Source organism: Aplidium turbinatum, chromosome 13 (assembly GCF_918807975.1).
Source record: "Aplidium turbinatum chromosome 13, kaAplTurb1.1, whole genome shotgun sequence".
NCBI classification, from domain to species: domain Eukaryota; kingdom Metazoa; phylum Chordata; class Ascidiacea; order Aplousobranchia; family Polyclinidae; genus Aplidium; species Aplidium turbinatum.
Window position 1 is genome coordinate 23,811,653 of NC_137484.1, and position 18,716 is coordinate 23,830,368.

Here is an 18,716-nt window from a genome sequence, read left to right on the forward strand (position 1 = left end):
GGCAGGCTCTGTGACAGGTCACATTGAATATCAAATGCAAAATTTAAAACGAATGCTGCATGAAAGCACCACAACATTTCCATTCTTAAATTGTCTAGATATGTTACTTCAACCTTGTAAAATAACAATGTAACACATCAGAAAACCACACATGATGCAGACATGACATTTTAACAAAACTTTTTGTTTCTTAAAAGTCAGCTGAAAAAATAATAGAAATAAGAAACTGGTGACAAGGATTCATTCGGAATCAACAGCAGATGTACTTAGCCGTTGTCGCTTTCGTTCTAAACTATCAATTTTTTCTTCAAGCGTGCAGCCTGCAGGCCTGTCCATTATTTTTCTATATGGTTTCCCAGTATTTGATGACTTTGTAAATTTGTTGTGAACTCCATGATAACCAGCATCAATATTCGCACAAACATCAGCATAACCACGTTTCGCATCAACTTTACAGTTTTGCAAAGATGTTGTTGTGTCATTTTCAATGCAATGTATCAGCTCCCTAGACAAGCATGCTTTGGTTTCTGTGTTGCACCAATACGACCGAACGTGACGCACTAGCAATACTAACGCCTCTTTTGATACTTTCCAATTTATTCCGTTATAATATGTCTTGTAAAGCACTAATGGCATCGCATCAGCAAGTCCATAACAAGGTTTGCGAGCATTCTTCTTGATGTCCAGTAATTCTGTGATAACTTCTGCTTTTTCAAGACCTGCTCCAATGAGATACAACACTGCCATCATGCTTCGGACTTGATGGTATACAAATCCGCTCCCCATGATTCTAGCATGACACATGCTATATTGTGAAGTGATATCAGTGCTGTCATTTAGTTGGATCGCAAACTCATCTATTCTCCGAACAAAGTTTGTGCTGTTCACCACATTCAATTTACCAAAGTTTCGAAAGTCGTGCAAACCACAAAACAATTTGGCAGCATTGTTCATGGCATCAATATCCAAATTTCCTTTAGGGAAAAAATATCGATATTCTCGGCCAATGCAATCATGCCGAGCACTGAAAGTTTCCTCTTCCACTGGGGCCCAAGCCAGAATTCGGACTTCAGCTGGCAACACTCTATTCAACATCATCACAAAATCAAAGTCTTGATCACTGATCATGGTTTTTAACGCAACATTTTCTGAAGTTTCCTGTAAACTCTCATGTTCATACAATTCAGAAGCATTTGTTAATGAAGCCGATTTAAATAGCTTCAGTTCTGATTCTAGATTTCCTGAGCTGTCTTTCACTTTAGTGGAGTTATCAGGGGGAATACGATGGGCTGACTCTCGATCGTCAACAGGAAGTAAAGAGGGATCAACCCACTTAGTTATACCTGGCCCACACATCAGACGAGTCCGAACTCTCACAGTGATGACTTGCTGAAAAGCACTAACACCTTTATCAGTTCGTCCACACCGTGAAAACTTTAAGGGATCATCAGTAGCAGCAAGTTTGGTTTTCCGGATTGCATCACGCAATATGTACTCCACAGTGTCTGCGAGATGAGGATTGTCCTGCAATCCACTGTAGTCCCAACCAAGATATGCAAATTTCAAGGCAATACGTCGATAATTGGAAGCCTTAAAATCAATATCTTTACCTCGACATTTTTTGCGCCGACTGTTTGCTTCTTGACAGTCTTCATTCCTTTGATTAAGCAGCTGCCGATACAAACACTGAAAGTGAATTACTTTAGATATTAACTGCTCTTTTGTCATTGATTCAAGTTCATCAGTTTTGACGAGTCGCTCAGTCATCATAAACACAGGTGTACAAGTTGAAAACAACTTCAAAGTTGTAACAGCAATATCAGAGAAAGATCTTCTTATGATCACATTCATTTGACATCAATATCTAAAAAAGAAATATCTTATAATAGCACAGAAATGAGGAACCACTGAATGCATTGAACACATTGAGCAAGGTTGCCAGATGTTGTCAACTGTCCAGATGTCGGAAACTGTCAACTCTGACATTGAACAAAAATTGTGCATACGCTAAAGTTGTACACAAATCAAAACTTGAAGTCTTCTTCTTCAGATGATTTAAATTTAAATGGAATGCAATTTGTTCAGGCTTACATATATATATTCAGTTCAGTTTGTTTTCATATCTGACCATCACAACGAAAAACAATACATATTGACCGTCGAAAACAAAAAAGTCGTAAGTGACATTTTGAGAAATTTCTTTTTTTGCATTTTCAAAGCCTATGCAGTATGCACTTAGGGCTATCTACTGCTATTTTACTATTATAGTTACAGATATTAATGCTCAAAGCAAAAGCATTAAAGAAATTCAAACAAAGAAAATAAAGGTGTTTTTTTGGTCCTTTACTCCAAAGTGTAAAAATGCACTTACGACTTTTTTGTTTTCGACCGTCGATATATGCCAAACATAGCAGAGGTCTAGAAAAAGGTAGAAGCGACAAAACACGGATATTAGCAGAGATGTTGTTGAAAATTTTAATAATTTTTGCCATTTGAGCAGAACCGGAATTAGTTATAACAGACACTTATGATAGCACAAAAATTAGAAGACAGATTGCTATGGCTAATATAGCTGTCATGTCACTTAGTACGATGTGTAAACAACAGTCAATTGGGGAAAGCACAAAATTAAGATTACTCTCATACTTTAAACAACCACATATATATGGATGAGAAAGATACGGTAGGCTACGAGCAATGAACAATTGAACATGACATAAGAAAGTCAAAATATTTTAAAATGTGGTGTCATACGAAGGTATCATGCATCAGCTAAAGAGAATGAAAATTAAATGAATCCATTATCATATCCAACAAATAGATAACTAGAATCTAATTAACAACATCAACCTCAGAAAATTATGATACATTGCAAAAAGCAGGCCAATACAAAATGTAAGGTTGACTAAGATGAGGCAAGAGAAATGATTAAAAGGATGACAAAAAATGGAATATTTTCATCATATCAAGCAAATTACAAGACTGAAAAGTATACTAAAAAGGTAAAGGTGGTCCCATACTTGATTCAAGTATCGTGTTTGTGAAAATAAGGTTCTCACTTTACTAAGCCATCGGTACTAGGAGAGTAGGGTAGACAGCTCCTTTCTCTCGACTGCCTTTCCTGCAGCAATTATACCCACCCAACTTATTACACCCTGGGTAGAGATGAGCAGTGTTTTCACCAACCAGCTAAGCCAGAAGTCGAACCAGGTTTGCATTATTGGAAAGCCAAAGTCAATGCCGTTGCACCATCCCACCACAAAAAATAGAACAGAATTCAGAGGGAGTTTATACGGAAGGTCACAGATAATAATCAAACAAAAGAAAACTCCAGTTTAAAAATTTTCTATACCTCCAATACACGTTACATCTGTCAATTATATTTTTGAAGATGGCTTCCGTGTCATCAGCATTCTTGACATTAATAGAGCCTTTAAAAACATTAAACAGAAGATATGTGTTGCCGCACAGTTAATGTATTACTATCACAATATGCACTTCATTTCAAACTGATGCCAGTAATAGACTTTAAACAAATCCAGAATAAACGATACAAGGATTATATATATGAAAACTACTTAGTTATTAACAAAAAAAACTTCTAATAACAATTTGATATTAATTAGATGAACTGTTCAAACCCTTCATTTTTATTCAAACATTCTTGGACTTACTAGAATGGGAGCCGGTGTACATGTCTCTGCCCTGGTCATAAATGCTATGATGTGAATATTCGGCTGAACCAGGGTGGAAATTTGTACACCAGCTCCCTAGAATGGTTAATGCAAATTACAGATTGGACTTGGAATCTTTTCACATTGTCTCACATTGTGGTCTACAAATCACAGTATCAGGCTCTGCTTGCTATCACAACTCATATTATGCTTGTTGTGCTTTGTCAGGACCAGTACTTTAAAGTTTAAGTCTTTTTCATTTCATTAGTTACATCAAGGTAAGCTTTACGAATCAATTTAAATGCATTCATGTCATAGTAGGGAAGTTTAGTCACAGGATCAATATATCTTGCTACTTTTTTAGTAACAGGGCAGTACAATTTAGGGTGCGGTCTGATTTTTTTGTGAGAAAATGTTTCTTTATAAGCAGAGTTTTCTGAAAATATTAAAAATGCTCGAGACACTTTGTTTTGATCATTGCTGTCTGAAGATTGTTCATTTCCAGTTTTATCAAATTTGGGGGAGGTTGGCATAGCTGTGGAAAAGTAAGTGATGGTCGGTTCATTAAAAACCCGTTTTTTCACTGAAGCTTTTTTTCTGCTTGCTTCTAACCGTTGATAATTTTCAAGAGACTTAAGATTTTTCCGCTCTGTTTTTTCAGCAACTGCCATTAACTCCTCTTGAGTTAAGCGACGAAAACCAGTTGTTGGTTTTTTTGCTGTTTCTTTTTTCTTTTTGTCAGTTTCTTCTCGTTCTTTTTGACGCAATGTAGTCATCATAGAATTAGTGGCAGTTGATCGACGTGAAGATTTTCTCATTGGCCCATCAAGAGAACTAACAGCACTACGCTTTTTAGGCACATTTTCAGATGACGTTTTACCTTCCTCCTTATTTTCTGTACTAGATTTTGTAGTTTTTTTGATTAAAGGCTCTTTGTAAGCTTTTGTAGATATCCCTTTTTTCTTGCGCTTTGGTTTGTCATCATCTTCATCACTGATTGGTTCATCATGCTCCGACTTATCAAAATCTGAATCAACTTCATCAGCAGAGTCTTCTTGATCGGACTGAAAATCTTTGTCTTCCTCTTCTTCATTAAAACCTCCATATGTTGTTTTGTAGAAATCATCTTCATCCAGCTCTTCTTCAAGAACTTTTGACATGCGATTTCCAGCATTACAACGAGGCTCTCTGGATGCAGCCATGAAGCATGTAATACACAAATGCTGTATTTAAAATAACCTAAGTCTATTTGACAAATTAAATATATAGTTTATTCCAAGACACCGGTAAGCTATAGAGTCCATATACAAATTTGCGACTATCAACGTAATTGCGCCCACTTCACAAATATTTTACAATAAAAAATAATTTGACAAAATAATTCAACAGTTCATTTATCAATAAAGCTATCACAACTTATAGCCTATAAGTTTTATCTTTTTACGCCAACTATGTGACTTGTTTTTTGGTTTTGAAATGACGTTTTTAAGACAAATTTTGTTTTTTATAAAAAAAATGATATTCTGGCTTTCATAAAATAAAAATGGGTGCTCTTCCACAAGACGCCCTGTTGGTCAATCGGAAAAAATGATGACGTCACACACATTGGAATGGACTATTATGAAGGAGGAAGTGCGGGGTGGAAATGCAATGAAACACACCAGAAGGAAATTGTCTCCCATTTATTGATTTGTTGTTCAATTTAAAGAAATTTGCGATCGTTGAAAAGCACAAGCATAGATCTAACCAACTAAGTTAATACCAAGTCCCAAAATACTACTAGCTCCATCTGGTGTCCACCTAAACTTGACCAAATTCAAACCATTATCAAAAGTTTATTTGCAATGATAAAAACATTAAACGACAACCAAATAAAAGAACATGTTACTGTTTATTGAAGTGCTAACTTTCATTTTTATATCTTATTCAATATGCGCGCAATCGTTGTTTGAAGACAGCCCCCCAACGAAGCTTTTGGCCAATGCATTTCAATGGCGAATCGATCGTCTTCCAGTTCACGCCCTGCGTGATCACGAAAATTAATTGTCTCCCATTTATTCATTTCTTGCTCAATTTCAACAGATTTGCTATCGTTGAAAAGCACAAGCATAGATCTAACCAACTAAGTTAATACTAAGTCTCAAAATACTACTAGCTCCATCTGGTGGCCACTTAAACTTGACCAAATTCAAACCATTATCAAAAGTTTATTTGCAATGATAAAGACATTAAACCACAACCAATTAAAAGAACATGTTACTGTTTATTGAAGTGTTAACTTTCATTTTTATATCCTATTCAATATGCGCGCAATCGTTGTTCGAAGACAGCTCCCCAACGAAGCTTTTGGCCAATGCATTTCAATGGCGAATCTATCGTCTTCCAGTTCACGCCCTGCGTGATCACGATTCTTCTTCTTGCGTTTGAGATCACGATAATTAATTGTCTCCCATTTATTTATTTCTTGCTCAATTTTAACAGATTTGCTATCGTTGAAAAGCACAAGCATAGATCTAACCAACTAAGTTAATACCAAGTCCCAAAATACTACTAGCTCCATCTGGTGGCCACCTAAACTTGACCAAATTCAAACCATTATCAAAAGTTTATTTGCAATGATAAAAACATTAAACGACAGCCAATTAAATGATTGCTTGCACAGTCCCATTGGTCATTCAACCACCAGTTTGTGTTTAGCTTGTCTGAAGACATATCACAGTACAATGTGTACTTTTCTGTTGTGATAGCATCATACCCAACCATATGGCTTAAACTATCATTCCAGGTCCCACTTGATACAACTTATTCATAGTGTAGAAACTGTTAACAACAGTTAACCATTTAAAGTTACTTTGGGAGCAAAAAAAACAATCAACTGACCTCGCCACTAAACTGCACAGCTCCTTTTCAAAAAGCACGATGGCTCATGTCAAAAGAATTATGCATCCATTAAAAATAAATTTACCAATTTAACATGTTTTTGTTATTTCTATTTGGAAACCGTTGCAGCAGGCATTTTACGCTGAAATTTATTTAAAGTTGCTTTCGTATTTTTTTAGATTTTGGATATCGCCACCAAACGGTCAACCATCACCATCATTATGTTTCGGCCACAGGGGTTCATACGAACCACATTGAAAACCTGTGGCTGAATTGTAAACGGAAATTTAAAAGAATGGGTGGCACCACAAGGCACATGATACCTGGGTATCTTGATAAATTTATGTCGCGACATCAGTTTCCACGGGGACGACATTTTCCGGAAGTTCTCCGCGCCATAAGGGAGTCCTACCCCTTACTGTAGCCGCCACATCGTCCATTTGCCAAAAAAAAAAACAGCCCTTTTCACGGCTACCTAATGATAAAAAAAAGTTGCTGCCAGGGGCGCCGGAACGATCATAAATATGTAGCGGACGCTGCCTTCAGCATATCCACCCATACACAGCCATCAGTGGGATGGCAACATTCCTGGGCGAAGTCGACAAGGAATGATAGAACACGAGGTCGACTACGCTGCTGTATTGTTGCTAATTCAAACTCAGAAGATCGATGCTTGCTCACAACGTAATTGTTTATAGGTTTTAATCTTCGATCCAGAAAACAGAAAGTAAAGAAAAACACCAGAATCATTAAAGCTCCACCACCAACAACTGGATACGAAATGTTGTCGCTGCTACATTATTAACAATAAACTGATCCAAACGTCATCCTGGCAGTGCCAAAAATATAGAAACAGTAGCAACAACGAAACTGATATATTGCTTTAGAATTACCAAGACTGATTGCTTGATACTGGTTTTAAGTTCTGATTTTAGATATTGCATTCAACTGATTTTCATATTGAAAGAAACAACTTTTCATATTGAACAAAAATTCAACAACCTGATTTTACATATTGCAAAACTCGACAAAAGACTGATTTTCACATAGCAAAAGACTGATTTTCACATAGCAAAAGACTTAACACATTGCTTCTTTTAATTGGTTGTCGTTTAATGTTTTTATCATAGCAAATAAACTTTTGATAATGGTTTGAATTTGGTCAAGTTTAAGTGGCCACCAGATGGAGCTAGTAGTATTTTGGGACTTGGTATTAACTTAGTTGGTTAGATCTATGCTTGTGCTTTTCAACAATAGCAAATCTGTTGAAATTGAGCAAGAAATGAATAAATGGAAGACAATTAATTATCGTGATCACGCAGGGCGTGAACTGGAAGACGATCGATTCGCCATTGAAATGCATTGGACAAAAGCTTCGTTGGGGGGCTGTTTTCGAACAACGATTGCGCGCATATTGAATAAGATATAAAAATGAAAGTTAACACTTCAATAAACAGTAACATGTTCTTTTAATTGGTTGTGGTTTAATGTCTTTATCATTGCAAATAAACTTTTGATAATGGTTTGAATTTGGTCAAGTTTAAGTGGCCACCAGATGGAGCTAGTAGTATTTTGGGACTTGGTATTAACTTAGTTGGTTAGATCTATGCTTGTGCTTTTCAACGATAGCAAATCTGTTGAAATTGAGCAAGAAATGAATAAATGGGAGACAATTAATTATGGTGAACATGCAGGGCGTGAACTGGAAGACGATCGATTCGCCATTGAAATGCATTGGCCAAAAGTTTCGTTGGGGGGCTGTCTTCGAACAACGATTGCGCGCATATTGAATAAGATATAAAAATGAAAGTTAGCACTTCAATAAACAGTAACATGTTCTTTTAATTGGTTGTCGTTTAATGTTTTTATCATTGCAAATAAACTTTTGATAATGGTTTGAATTTGGTCAAGTTTAGGTGGCCACCAGATGGAGCTAGTAGTATTTTGGGACTTGGTATTAACTTAGTTGGTTAGATCTATGCTTGTGCTTTTCAACGATCGCAAATTTCTTTAAATTGAACAACAAATCAATAAATGGGAGACAATTTCCTCCTTCATAATAGTCCATTCCAATGTGTGTGACGTCATCATTTTTTCCGATTGACCAACAGGGCGTCTTGTGGAAGAGCACCTAAAAATGTATATAATATATATACCGTATCCATGAAACTTTTTTTATCTTCACAAATTGTTTTATTAGGCGGATTGCACTGAATTATTCCACCTCCACCAGAATGACAATGGTGTTTAAACGCAATTTTTTATGAAAACAGTAATCACAAAATATGCTAAATTGTAAGTGTAGGCTACTTCACACAAACACAACAACAACACCAAATTATTACACACATAGGAGTATGAAATATCTTTCTAATAAAAAAGAAAAACTGTTTAAGTTAGAAAATACGAATTTCAGATGTCCATGAAACAAAATGGTCACAAATTCGTACACGGATGGACCCTACTTTTAGCGTTTCTAGCACTAGTTGCTACGTTCATCTGATGAAATTGAAAGTAAAATTAACAACAAACAAGATGGTTTATTGAAGGCAAGAAATTGAAGGCAGAAAAGAAATTTTCTTGCTTTCAATCGCACTGCAGTATACCGTATAACCTGGTGAAATTTTATTTTGTATGTTATTCGCTCTGAGGATGCGCATTGTCATGGTGCGCGAAACGTCAGTGAAGCAATAAACCATCTTGTTTGTTGTTAATTTTACTTTCAATTTCATCAGATGAACGTAGCAACTAGTGCTAGAAACGATAATTGTCCTGATGAACACCCAAACTTTTCAGTATTCAGCCTACTTTTAGTATTAAAAGTTATGTTAACCTCCTACTATATAGAAAAAACATGGACTGCATTCTGCATAGAGTTTATATCAGGTCAAGTTATTCAATTCAAAATACATTTAAGCTTTCTTGTAGATATTTGCAAGTTTAAGTGCCACAATTGTTAAGTTTAATCTTGTGTAGGCTACCCGAAAGAGTTTAAAACATCATATTTTACAAAATAACCAATCTTCTTTGTATTAAATTTACACCTTAATTCTAACTTATGCTATTCCTGGTATTATTTCTTCTGTTGTAAATTTATTTGGAATTACATACTGACTTGATAAACTCAAATCATTTTAAGTTAAAATTCATGGACTTTTGAATGCAGCTTTCAAATATGCCTGTCTTAGAGATTTTCTTTCAACCCGAAAAAAATGAAATTCTTCTTAAAAACTGAACAACTCCTATCAACAAAATTGGTTAAAACAAGCTGAAAGTGTGTGTTTTTATTTTTTGAAATCACGAATCCAACACATAAGGTTTTTGTAGCCCCTTTCCGAAAATGTCTTCGGGAAATTCCCTTTCTACGTCACACCGGTGAATTGATGAACGATTGTAGTTTTTCACTGTTCAGTTCAGTTCAGTTGTTTTTATTTCTAACCTTCACAGCAAAGACAATTACACGACAACATAAAGACATATACTGCATTAAGACAGCTGAAAGCGACGTTTCATTTGCTTAGTTGAGGTTTAGGCTACAAAGTAAACTGTTAATTCATTTGTAAAAGTTATTTGTTGGAGCAAAAATGCCTGGAAGATGTGTTGTTTGGGGATGCAGCAATAATCCGAAGCCTGGGATAAGTGTTCATCAGTTTCCCAAAGATCCAAACCTGTTTAAAAAATGGCAGAAATTTGTTCAACAAAACCGAAAGTATTGGAAGGCTAAAGCAAGCTCACAAATTTGTTCCGTACACTTTGACAGTAACCAATTTGAAGAATCGAGTCTACAAGTACAATTGGGGTTTTCAGGCAGGTAAGTTTCTACAGCCTAGCCTGGGTTAGACTGCATTTCCAATAGTGCTCATTGCTGCATTGCTATACTAAACTACCATAGTGTTATTAAGCTAGACTACCACTGTCACACATTAATTGGGTTAGTCTAATGTCGTTATTTCAAAGTTGATCTTTGATAAGGTTTACAGCAGGACAAGAAAGTTTTTTTTTTAAATAATCTTGAGAGTTAACTGTAAGATAATTAAACTTTCAGTAAAAGGATTCTCAAGAAACGTGCAGTTCCATCAATTCTTAGCCTGCGGCAAAACGTAGCTTGTACGTCTACGGCTGAACCACATGCAAAGACAGAGAGGAGTGCTGTCAGAAAGCGCCGAGTTCAACAAGTAAATTAGCTACCATAGCTAGCCTATAAATTGCAAACCTACTAGTTATATTCTCTCATACTATTCAGGTTTTGTGTTTATACTACGTGAAGGTTAGTAAATTATCTCGTAGCCTACATATAAAGGTGTTAATGATCAATTTTCTTTTCTGCTCATAAGACTGCCTTTAAGTACCGTACTTTTTCTTTAATTAACACATATGTTAAGTTCTATACTGGCATGTCAAGTGCACTGCTGTATTAGTCTACTTAGAGAGTATTTTATGTGGTACTGATGCCAAAAAATATTTCAGCTTTTGCAACATGAAGTAACTACAGTGCATTCGAAAGAAACCCAAAATATTGGTAGCAGCCTTGTAGATCAACAAGTGGTGTCTGTGGAAACAGAGTTAATTGCTGGTCAAAACTCTACTAGTATAACAAAAGAAGCAATTGATGAACAGGAACAGCCTTTGATGATTTATGAAGCCATGTTTATAAATCCACAATGCAAAGTTGCAATGACCCAAACCGTTAATGTTTCCAATACCAGAAGTATAGGTAATAAACTTGTTAAATAGGTTACTAGATGCTAGCCTATCGATGTTAGTCGATTTCATAATCATGCTACACTGCCCAAGGTTTAAAATAAATTATTTTTTCCTTCTTCATCAAGTTGTAAATAACTTATTGTACTGCAGTGAAATATATTGTATGTAGGCTACTGGTAAATTGTTACACAATCCACATGTGCTAAAAGTTTTCAATGATCCACTAAAGTTATTGTAGTGTCATCCAATAGTTAACATTGCATTAAAAGTATCAAAGATTAATGTTAGTGTTACAATGAAAAAAAGCAAATCCTTCATTGAGACAATACCACAGTCATAATACTACTGTAAACATTAGTTAACATAACATACATACTAGTTAACATAATTTATGACTAGCTGTATCAGCCACATTTAATTTCTGCAATGTTTTAGGCATCCAATGCAATGTACCGATAAGATGTAGTGATGCCGCAACTCAATGTGTAATACCGGTAATGGATTTTATTCAATCTTCTACTCCCATCCATAGTGAAAATGAAGAAGACATGCATGAATGTTTGGATGAAGATTACAATGAATCTTATGATTCCATTTCTTTCGAATGTAATGAGTAAGTGATGCATAATATTCTGGCTTGTGTTGACACTTGGAATGTCTAACTGGAGTTCATAGCTGCCTATTGAGCTGGAGTAGGTCAGGTCTTTATTGGCAGAATGCCTCAATTTGTCCAGCTACATCCACTTTGAAACATGTATTGATATTTTCTTTGTATTTTCCAGATCAGAAGCTAATCAAAAATCAATACCGGAAAATAAATATGTGATTTTCCATAGCATGCTCATGAGTTTGTTTTTAATCTGTCAATTATGTGGTAAGGCAGGAGCAACAACTTCCAGTACATGCAAGGGAACACTGTTGGCAGTTAAACAAATCTGCCATCACTGCCGTCAGTCTTACAAATGGTTTAGTCAGCCATTTGTGGGTGGAATACCAGAAGGAAATATTTCGTTAAGTTCCTCTATTTTGTTCAGTGGAGCACTACCTACAAAAACTTTACGTTTTTTGCGCTTTTGGGGTGTTCAGTGTTACGAAAAGCGTACCTTTTTTCGACATCAAAAAAAGTTTTTAATACCTGCTGTCAACCATGTCTGGAGTATGAAGCAACAGAATGTACTGCAAGAAGCAAAGAAGGATGTTAATCTTATTTGTGGTGGTGATGCAAGATGTGACTCTATGGGCCACTCTGCTAAATACGGAAGCTATACTCTGATGGATGTGAAGCAAAACCGTATTTTAAGCATGGAAATTGTCCAGGTAAGTTTACATGTTCTTACGATGCTACTTGCTACAAAATCGTGTCCTGAATTATGTTATGTTGTATTTTCATCTTTCAAAGGAATATATATAATATTGAATGGAGTTACCCACAATTCTGATGTCGTAATTTTGCTATTTCCGCAAATCACAAATGTAATGGAAAGCTCCCCAAAAGTTACATGAGTATTGTATACAACGAATACATGTTTTCCCTCAGTAGTTACTACTGTTCTACCTAATGTAAGACGTGTGTTTAGAGTAATGAGGTCAAGGGAAGTTACCACATGGAATTAGAGGGATTGAAAAGGTGTCTCCATACCCTTTCTAGTGCTGGAGTCAACATATGCACATTGATTACGGACAGACACCTGCAGATACAGAAGTGGATTAGGGAGGATCATGAAGAAATGACGCATTACTTTGATATATGGCATGTTGCAAAAGGTAAGCGCTAAACATTGAAGCAAAGAAAACCATAAAACGATTAACGATCTAAACAACAAGTTTAACTCTATTAGTCTACTCATTTTTCATGTAGTTTAGTTTGTGCCAAAAAAGATCTTGCTAAATGCATTAGTTATTGCAATGTGAATGGAGCATTTAGTGATCTAGTCATTCGTAAACCATTTTATACTGCAGGCAACTCGCTAATTCTGTAAATTTCCTTTGGTTAAGGTCTTTCGAAAAAACTTGTTGCTGTAGAAAAGAAGAAGGGATTTGAGCTTGTTTCGAAATGGCGACAAAGCATTATAAACCATCTGTATTGGTGTGGTTTGACAAGTGATGGAAATGGTGATTTAGCTTTAGCTAAATGGGACTCTCTGCCAAATCACATATGTGACATCCACACTGGACACAGTGAGTTATTTCCTTCGTGCTTACATCTGCCACTTGCGAAAAGGAAGTACTTCACAGCAGGTTTGTTCTGTACTTATTGTCTTTATTAACCTCAAGTGTGATTGCAGTAACATAAAAGAAGGCTGTTTCAAAAGCATGCTAACTGCTTATATTCGCTCAGTGTTGGATAAAGTACCTTGTGCAATTTTCGACTTGGCTTTTAAGTGTTTTAAGTTGACATGTGAAGTTTAGTAGCAAGACTCTTTATTTTCAGGATCTGAATGTTATGAAGCTTTGACAGGATTGTTGGGAAGCAAGAATCTACGAAAAGATGTCACGAAATTGTCCCCGGAAGGGCAGACGTTTTCCATAGAGGCCTACCACAGTCTTGTCAATCAATTTGCACCCAAAATGTTTCACTTTGGTTATGCTGCCATGAAATGCAGGTAAGCCATTCAGCAAATATTCTGCCTAACCATTGTTAAAGAGGCTTTTAAGAATGTAATAAGCCTACAGAGTTATAATGCAATGAGATTGCTAAAAAACAGCTTGTCATCGTCAGTAATCAACGCTTATGTTTAACTTTAGATTGTTACTTGCGGCCCTTCATTACAATGAAAATAGCAGAAAGGAGCAAGCTAAAACAAAAGACGGAAATTTGCAGTTTTCTCTTTCCTTTCCAAAAGGCAAAGGAGGTTCTCACACGCTAAAAAAGATAATGCAAGAATGTACCTTCAGTAAGAATACATGTCTTCTAAAATTGAAATATGTGCTAAAGTCTACTTAAACAACCTAATAGTGCGTTTATTCGTTTCTAAAACTCATAAGCATTTGCTAGTCCCTAAACACTCAGCCAGCTATTCTTCGACAGTTGCAGCTGCTTGCTTCGGTTAAATTACGCGATGAACATTGACTAGAAATATATTTTATAACCCTTGCTTTGCAGGTTACGTTGCTGAACTTATAGCTGAAGTGACTTCAAGAGTTGAAGATGCTAGTAATGACATTCCAGAGGAGTTGTCATGGGAAACCCCTCCTCCTTTATGTCACAATCTCAAGCGTCCAGATAAACAGAGTGTCGTCAACAATCATATATCGCGTTTTCTTACAAGCGCACCAGTTAATAACAGTGAAAGTTCATAACCTTATAGATGTACTTCTGTGTTTTTTGAATGTACGCCGTACAGCATATTATTTCATATTTCGCTTTCGTTTGGGATTGGTGGTCGTATTAGTTTATCTTTCATTGATTTCATTTTTCACCATTGCCATTTCTTTGACTTATTGCTTAATACCATCGCGGACATACTTAACCGCTATAAAGTAACTTACAATGCAACATAAGTTAGTAGCCTATTGCACCATATTTGTATCAAACTAGATAACACACATTGGTGAGTCTTGTAAAAGTACTTTATTAAGGGGGCGAAACATTACGTATTAAACAATAATATCGATATAACCTAAGACTTGATATGGCTTCTTCAGAAGAAGCCATATCAAGTCTTAGGTTGTTCTTCAGGTATTTACAGTTGAAATCCAACGAAATCGTCCTCATTGTTTTGGAGCGACAATTGGGTTCTTATACAAGTCACGGCGCATGCTGGAAGAACCACTCTAAGGTTTCGACCAAGGTACCCCCAACACCAACGGGCTAATTGCCTATATGCAATGTGCCTATGGCGCTTATGTTCAGGAGCCCCATGAACTCCATACTGCTGCTTGTACTGCAGCCAGGCAATTTCTAACACATCCACATTGAGACAGGCTGCCTGAAACCCAGGGTGCTCTGTTATGCACTTTATTTCGCAGCCATACGTCTCCCGTCCTTCTCTTACTTTTTGGGCAATGCACTCTATTTCGGTGCAACACCTGCATTCCGCTACTGTTGGAAGGATATCGCAGTTGTCGCACTTGCACCTGTAATTTTATGAAAAAAAAATCAAATTGCAATAGCCATACGGCATGCATATCACTTGTGTACTGTGGTGTTAAAATAAACACTGTTTTGATATCAGTGTAAGGAAGTTTTCTTAGAAAGGCACTAGATCTAAAGGTGGATGGGAAGAGGAAACGCGGTCGTCCAAGAAGTGAAACCTGGTGGGTAACGCAGTCTACTACCGGTAGGCCTACTTATAGAAATGCTTGGGATGATTACCGTAATGGTCGCATCGATGAAAAGGAATGTTTATAGAAGGCCACATGTTGTTATATAATAACTTCAAAGTAAATTGAGTAGCCTAATATTGCGCAATGCTACACAGCAAAAAAGTTATTGCCTTTCCCACAGTTTAAGCCATTTATAGGCCGCAGACAAATGTTTGTTTACAATTGGTATCTATATTGTGTAATGCTAATTAAATTTAGTGTGTAAAAATACAAACGCTGACAACATACCAGTTTAAGCTGTTCGTTCGAAGCTCAATATCCGAATCCATTGCTTCACATACTTCAATCTCCTCTTCTGAGCTGCTTGCCAAAGGCTCGAACATGTACGGTTGAACATGGTCGTGATCAGATTGCATCGGAAGATGTTCATTTCCAAAGTCACAAAATACTTCAGCCTCTTCATCAGAACCGCTGCTAAAATCTTGTAATGTCTCCATACCACGTTATTGAAACAAAATAACTTCACTTGCTGCTTGTCCGAATTACTTATTTCTGCAGTGCGATCTGACATCGATGCGAGAGAATTCCCGGTGAAACGTCATCGCTCAACAGTCGCCTTTACGCAGTGACGCGTGTCGGATCGTCAACTATCAGAAAGTGAAAATAAAAGGCCCTCAAAGCACCCCAAATACAGCTCAAAAAAACTTTTTTTTTTCAGGCATTCTTATTGACCACGTATAAAATCAGAAAATCACTTTTGTAGAAAAAATTTTTTTTCATGTCCCTAGCCCTTTAAAGTTAAAAGCTTGGAAGTTAAACTTGAATAATAATTTTTATATTCCTGCATTTCCCAGGATCCAGACTCACACGAAATTGATTGGTAACCTCAGTTCAGTGATTTCCTTTTATTATTTTCAAATTTGAAAGTTTTGCATACATTTGCGCAATCTAAATCCAGATCTCATTTTATAATCAAACTAAGATCATCTATCTAAATCCAGATCTCATTTTATAATCAAACATTCCCGATAACACAAATGTATTCATGTAGGCCTCTTGCAAATAAAATGGGGACTTTCTTGATAGCAGATCCCTAGAGACAACGGAAAAATTGTGTTTTTTGCGGTAATTGCTAAGAAAAAAAATGTGAAAGTAAGCATAAGTTAAAGAAAATAGCCTAATAAGCTCATTGCCTATACCCAATCCAAACTTAACACCACCTTAAATTCACATCTACTAGGTGCCGCTGAATAGTCCTGAAATGCGTTGCTCAAGTAGGCTCAAGCCCACATCCCAGCCGAACCATCAGTGCCGCTTGATCTTGAGTCTGGCTCGCAGTCGTAACCACTGAGCTAACTAGGCGGACAAATGATTGGTGACGTGAATCTTGAAGGAAATTACATCAAGCAGAGAGAGTTGTCGACAGTCCGAACTCAAAATTAACAAGGTCAGGACTAACAAGGGTTGAGTGTAGGCTATGTAGGCGTGTATCTTTCAAGCCGTATTTTTAGCTTTTAGGCCTATCTGGAGTGCAGATGAGTCGCAAAAACACTGTGATTGGACTCCGGATTTAGACCCAATAAAATCCTTCCAACTCTTCACTCTGACTTTTACTTAACAAGACTGCTGGCCACTGCATTCACTGGTCGTGCGGGCTTCAAGCTACCGTTGAAGTGAACATTGAATTGAATCCTTTTTGAAAGCACGGCACAAAGTAACTTTTTTGCAGAATATGCATGGAATGCACAAGCATCAACCGTTGTTGAAGGGAGAGTGAAAAAGCCTCAAATAAACAGGAGAGCAATGCCAATGAAACATCATAGCCTTCTCAACATTCGTTTGATATGTTGTTTGAAGTTACTTGCCAGAAGCTTGGGAAAGCAACAGGTTGTCTCCAACTCAGAATGCTGCAAACGCTAATTTTGCAGCAACCTTTGGTTAAATAAAATTCCAAAGCACTAGCCTATCAGGCTTAAAACAAAGCGTCTTGCTCTTTAATACAAATAGGCCTAACTAAGGTTTTCCATCTTTGAACGTCTGAGTGGTGGGCTGTTGACATTATGAAAATAAACTTGGACAAAAATAGCCTAGTTGTATATTTTATAGGAAATCTATGAAAGTTTGTGATACCGTACTTAGGCTACGTCTACAACTCAAAATAAACGTGTTCAAATTAATATTTTGCATGTTGACAGGTAAATAAAATGGACTGCGGTGGGTGATTAAAAAAGTCTAAAACAACGAAAGGAAGGTCCTGGAGGTAGCTTTTAGGAGTCTGGAACAAAAAGAAAACACCGCGCATTCTTTTGCTACGGTGCGTTTGATTTCAATTCAAGGGTAGAAGCAATTGCCCCCTACATAATTTTATCTCCCACTCTCAAAAAATAGGTTTTAATTCTTGTACCATTGCAATTTACGTTGAATAACGTTTACCACCCCATTCAAACAGTTTATTTTGCCTTCATAAATAAAATTTTCGGTTACATCACTGTTTTTAAAGACAATTCTTATTTGTCGGTGACAGAGTCTGTTTTATTCTTTATTCAACCCAACAATTTATCAATTCGTCGCTAGAAATACTTATAAGCTACTTGCAAGTTATTGTAATCTATTAATAAACTGGAAGGTCTGACGCACATTTTAAAAGTTATTTTCTCAGGACTCAAGTTGCTTTATGTTGTAATAATGTTGTAGTAATGAGACTGTAGCTTTGTGATTCCACAACGGGTAAGGCTTTTCATTGGCAGTACTTTGATGATATTTTGTGACGTTTTCTTTGCCATATTTATGGGGTAGCCACTTTAACAAGTCGAAATTCTGCCACTAAAAATGACTAGAATGAAACCGCCAACCAATCATAAGCTACGGTTTAAGTGACGTAAAAAATGGTCAAACGAGTTTTTAATTAAAATTTGGCACACTTAAAGTACAACTGGAAACTTATGTAAATTGTTTAGGAACTCCGGGAACCGCTGGACCGCGGTAACTTTGGGATCGTTCCACCGGTCCCGGCCTTCCTGATACAAACAGATAATTCCGCTGCTGATTACTGCTTTTCGAATAAAAGAATTCAAACAGCTTTAAATAGATTGTTACGCAACAAACAGTGCTTTCTGGCAGCTTTCCCACGGTGTCACGCGGCAAACTTGCTACAAATACAATTGCAGTCATGGTGGGGCTAATAGTCGCGAT

General features: G+C 36.6%; 4 protein-coding genes across 4 annotated transcripts; 1 reads left to right on the forward strand and 3 right to left on the reverse strand.

The window, feature by feature from the left end:
* Positions 1 to 240: 240 nt before the first annotated feature.
* LOC145781761 (tRNA pseudouridine(38/39) synthase-like) lies at positions 241 to 1,769 on the reverse strand. The gene has a single exon (XM_082593431.1). It carries the CDS (start codon positions 1,765 to 1,767, stop codon positions 241 to 243), a length of 1,527 nt encoding a protein of 508 aa, XP_082449557.1. The 5' UTR covers positions 1,768 to 1,769.
* A 94-nt stretch (positions 1,770 to 1,863) lies between these two features.
* LOC145782073 (vacuolar protein sorting-associated protein 72 homolog) lies at positions 1,864 to 4,904 on the reverse strand. Its single transcript, XM_082593809.1, has one exon. The coding sequence runs from the start codon at positions 4,874 to 4,876 to the stop codon at positions 3,920 to 3,922; it is 957 nt and encodes a 318-aa protein (XP_082449935.1). The 5' UTR covers positions 4,877 to 4,904; the 3' UTR covers positions 1,864 to 3,919.
* A 5,105-nt stretch (positions 4,905 to 10,009) lies between these two features.
* LOC145782564 (uncharacterized) lies at positions 10,010 to 14,894 on the forward strand. Its single transcript, XM_082594370.1, has 10 exons — positions 10,010 to 10,365; positions 10,600 to 10,729; positions 11,022 to 11,268; positions 11,694 to 11,871; positions 12,041 to 12,575; positions 12,836 to 13,022; positions 13,254 to 13,496; positions 13,690 to 13,861; positions 14,004 to 14,152; positions 14,362 to 14,894. The coding sequence occupies exons 1-10, from the start codon at positions 10,139 to 10,141 to the stop codon at positions 14,556 to 14,558; spliced, it is 2,265 nt and encodes a 754-aa protein (XP_082450496.1). The 5' UTR covers positions 10,010 to 10,138; the 3' UTR covers positions 14,559 to 14,894.
* Positions 14,895 to 14,941: 47 nt separating this feature from the next.
* LOC145782565 (uncharacterized) lies at positions 14,942 to 16,304 on the reverse strand. The gene is made up of 2 exons (XM_082594371.1): positions 15,813 to 16,304; positions 14,942 to 15,335 (listed from the first exon to the last, which is right to left on the reverse strand). The coding sequence occupies exons 1-2, from the start codon at positions 16,019 to 16,021 to the stop codon at positions 14,942 to 14,944; spliced, it is 603 nt and encodes a 200-aa protein (XP_082450497.1). The 5' UTR covers positions 16,022 to 16,304.
* Positions 16,305 to 18,716: the final 2,412 nt, after the last annotated feature.

Coding starts and splice junctions, on each gene's coding strand:
- LOC145781761 (XM_082593431.1), bottom strand. CDS start 1,767: ATGACTGAGCGACTCGTCAAAACTGATGAACTTGAATCAATGACAAAA.
- LOC145782073 (XM_082593809.1), bottom strand. CDS start 4,876: ATGGCTGCATCCAGAGAGCCTCGTTGTAATGCTGGAAATCGCATGTCA.
- LOC145782564 (XM_082594370.1), top strand. CDS start 10,139: ATGCCTGGAAGATGTGTTGTTTGGGGATGCAGCAATAATCCGAAGCCT. Junction 10,730..11,021: donor GAAAGCGCCGAGTTCAACAA/GTAAATTAGCTA, acceptor AAAATATTTCAG/CTTTTGCAACATGAAGTAAC. Junction 14,153..14,361: donor AATGCAAGAATGTACCTTCA/GTAAGAATACAT, acceptor CTTGCTTTGCAG/GTTACGTTGCTGAACTTATA.
- LOC145782565 (XM_082594371.1), bottom strand. CDS start 16,021: ATGGAGACATTACAAGATTTTAGCAGCGGTTCTGATGAAGAGGCTGAA. Junction 15,336..15,812: donor CGAACGAACAGCTTAAACTG/GTATGTTGTCAG, acceptor ATAAAATTACAG/GTGCAAGTGCGACAACTGCG.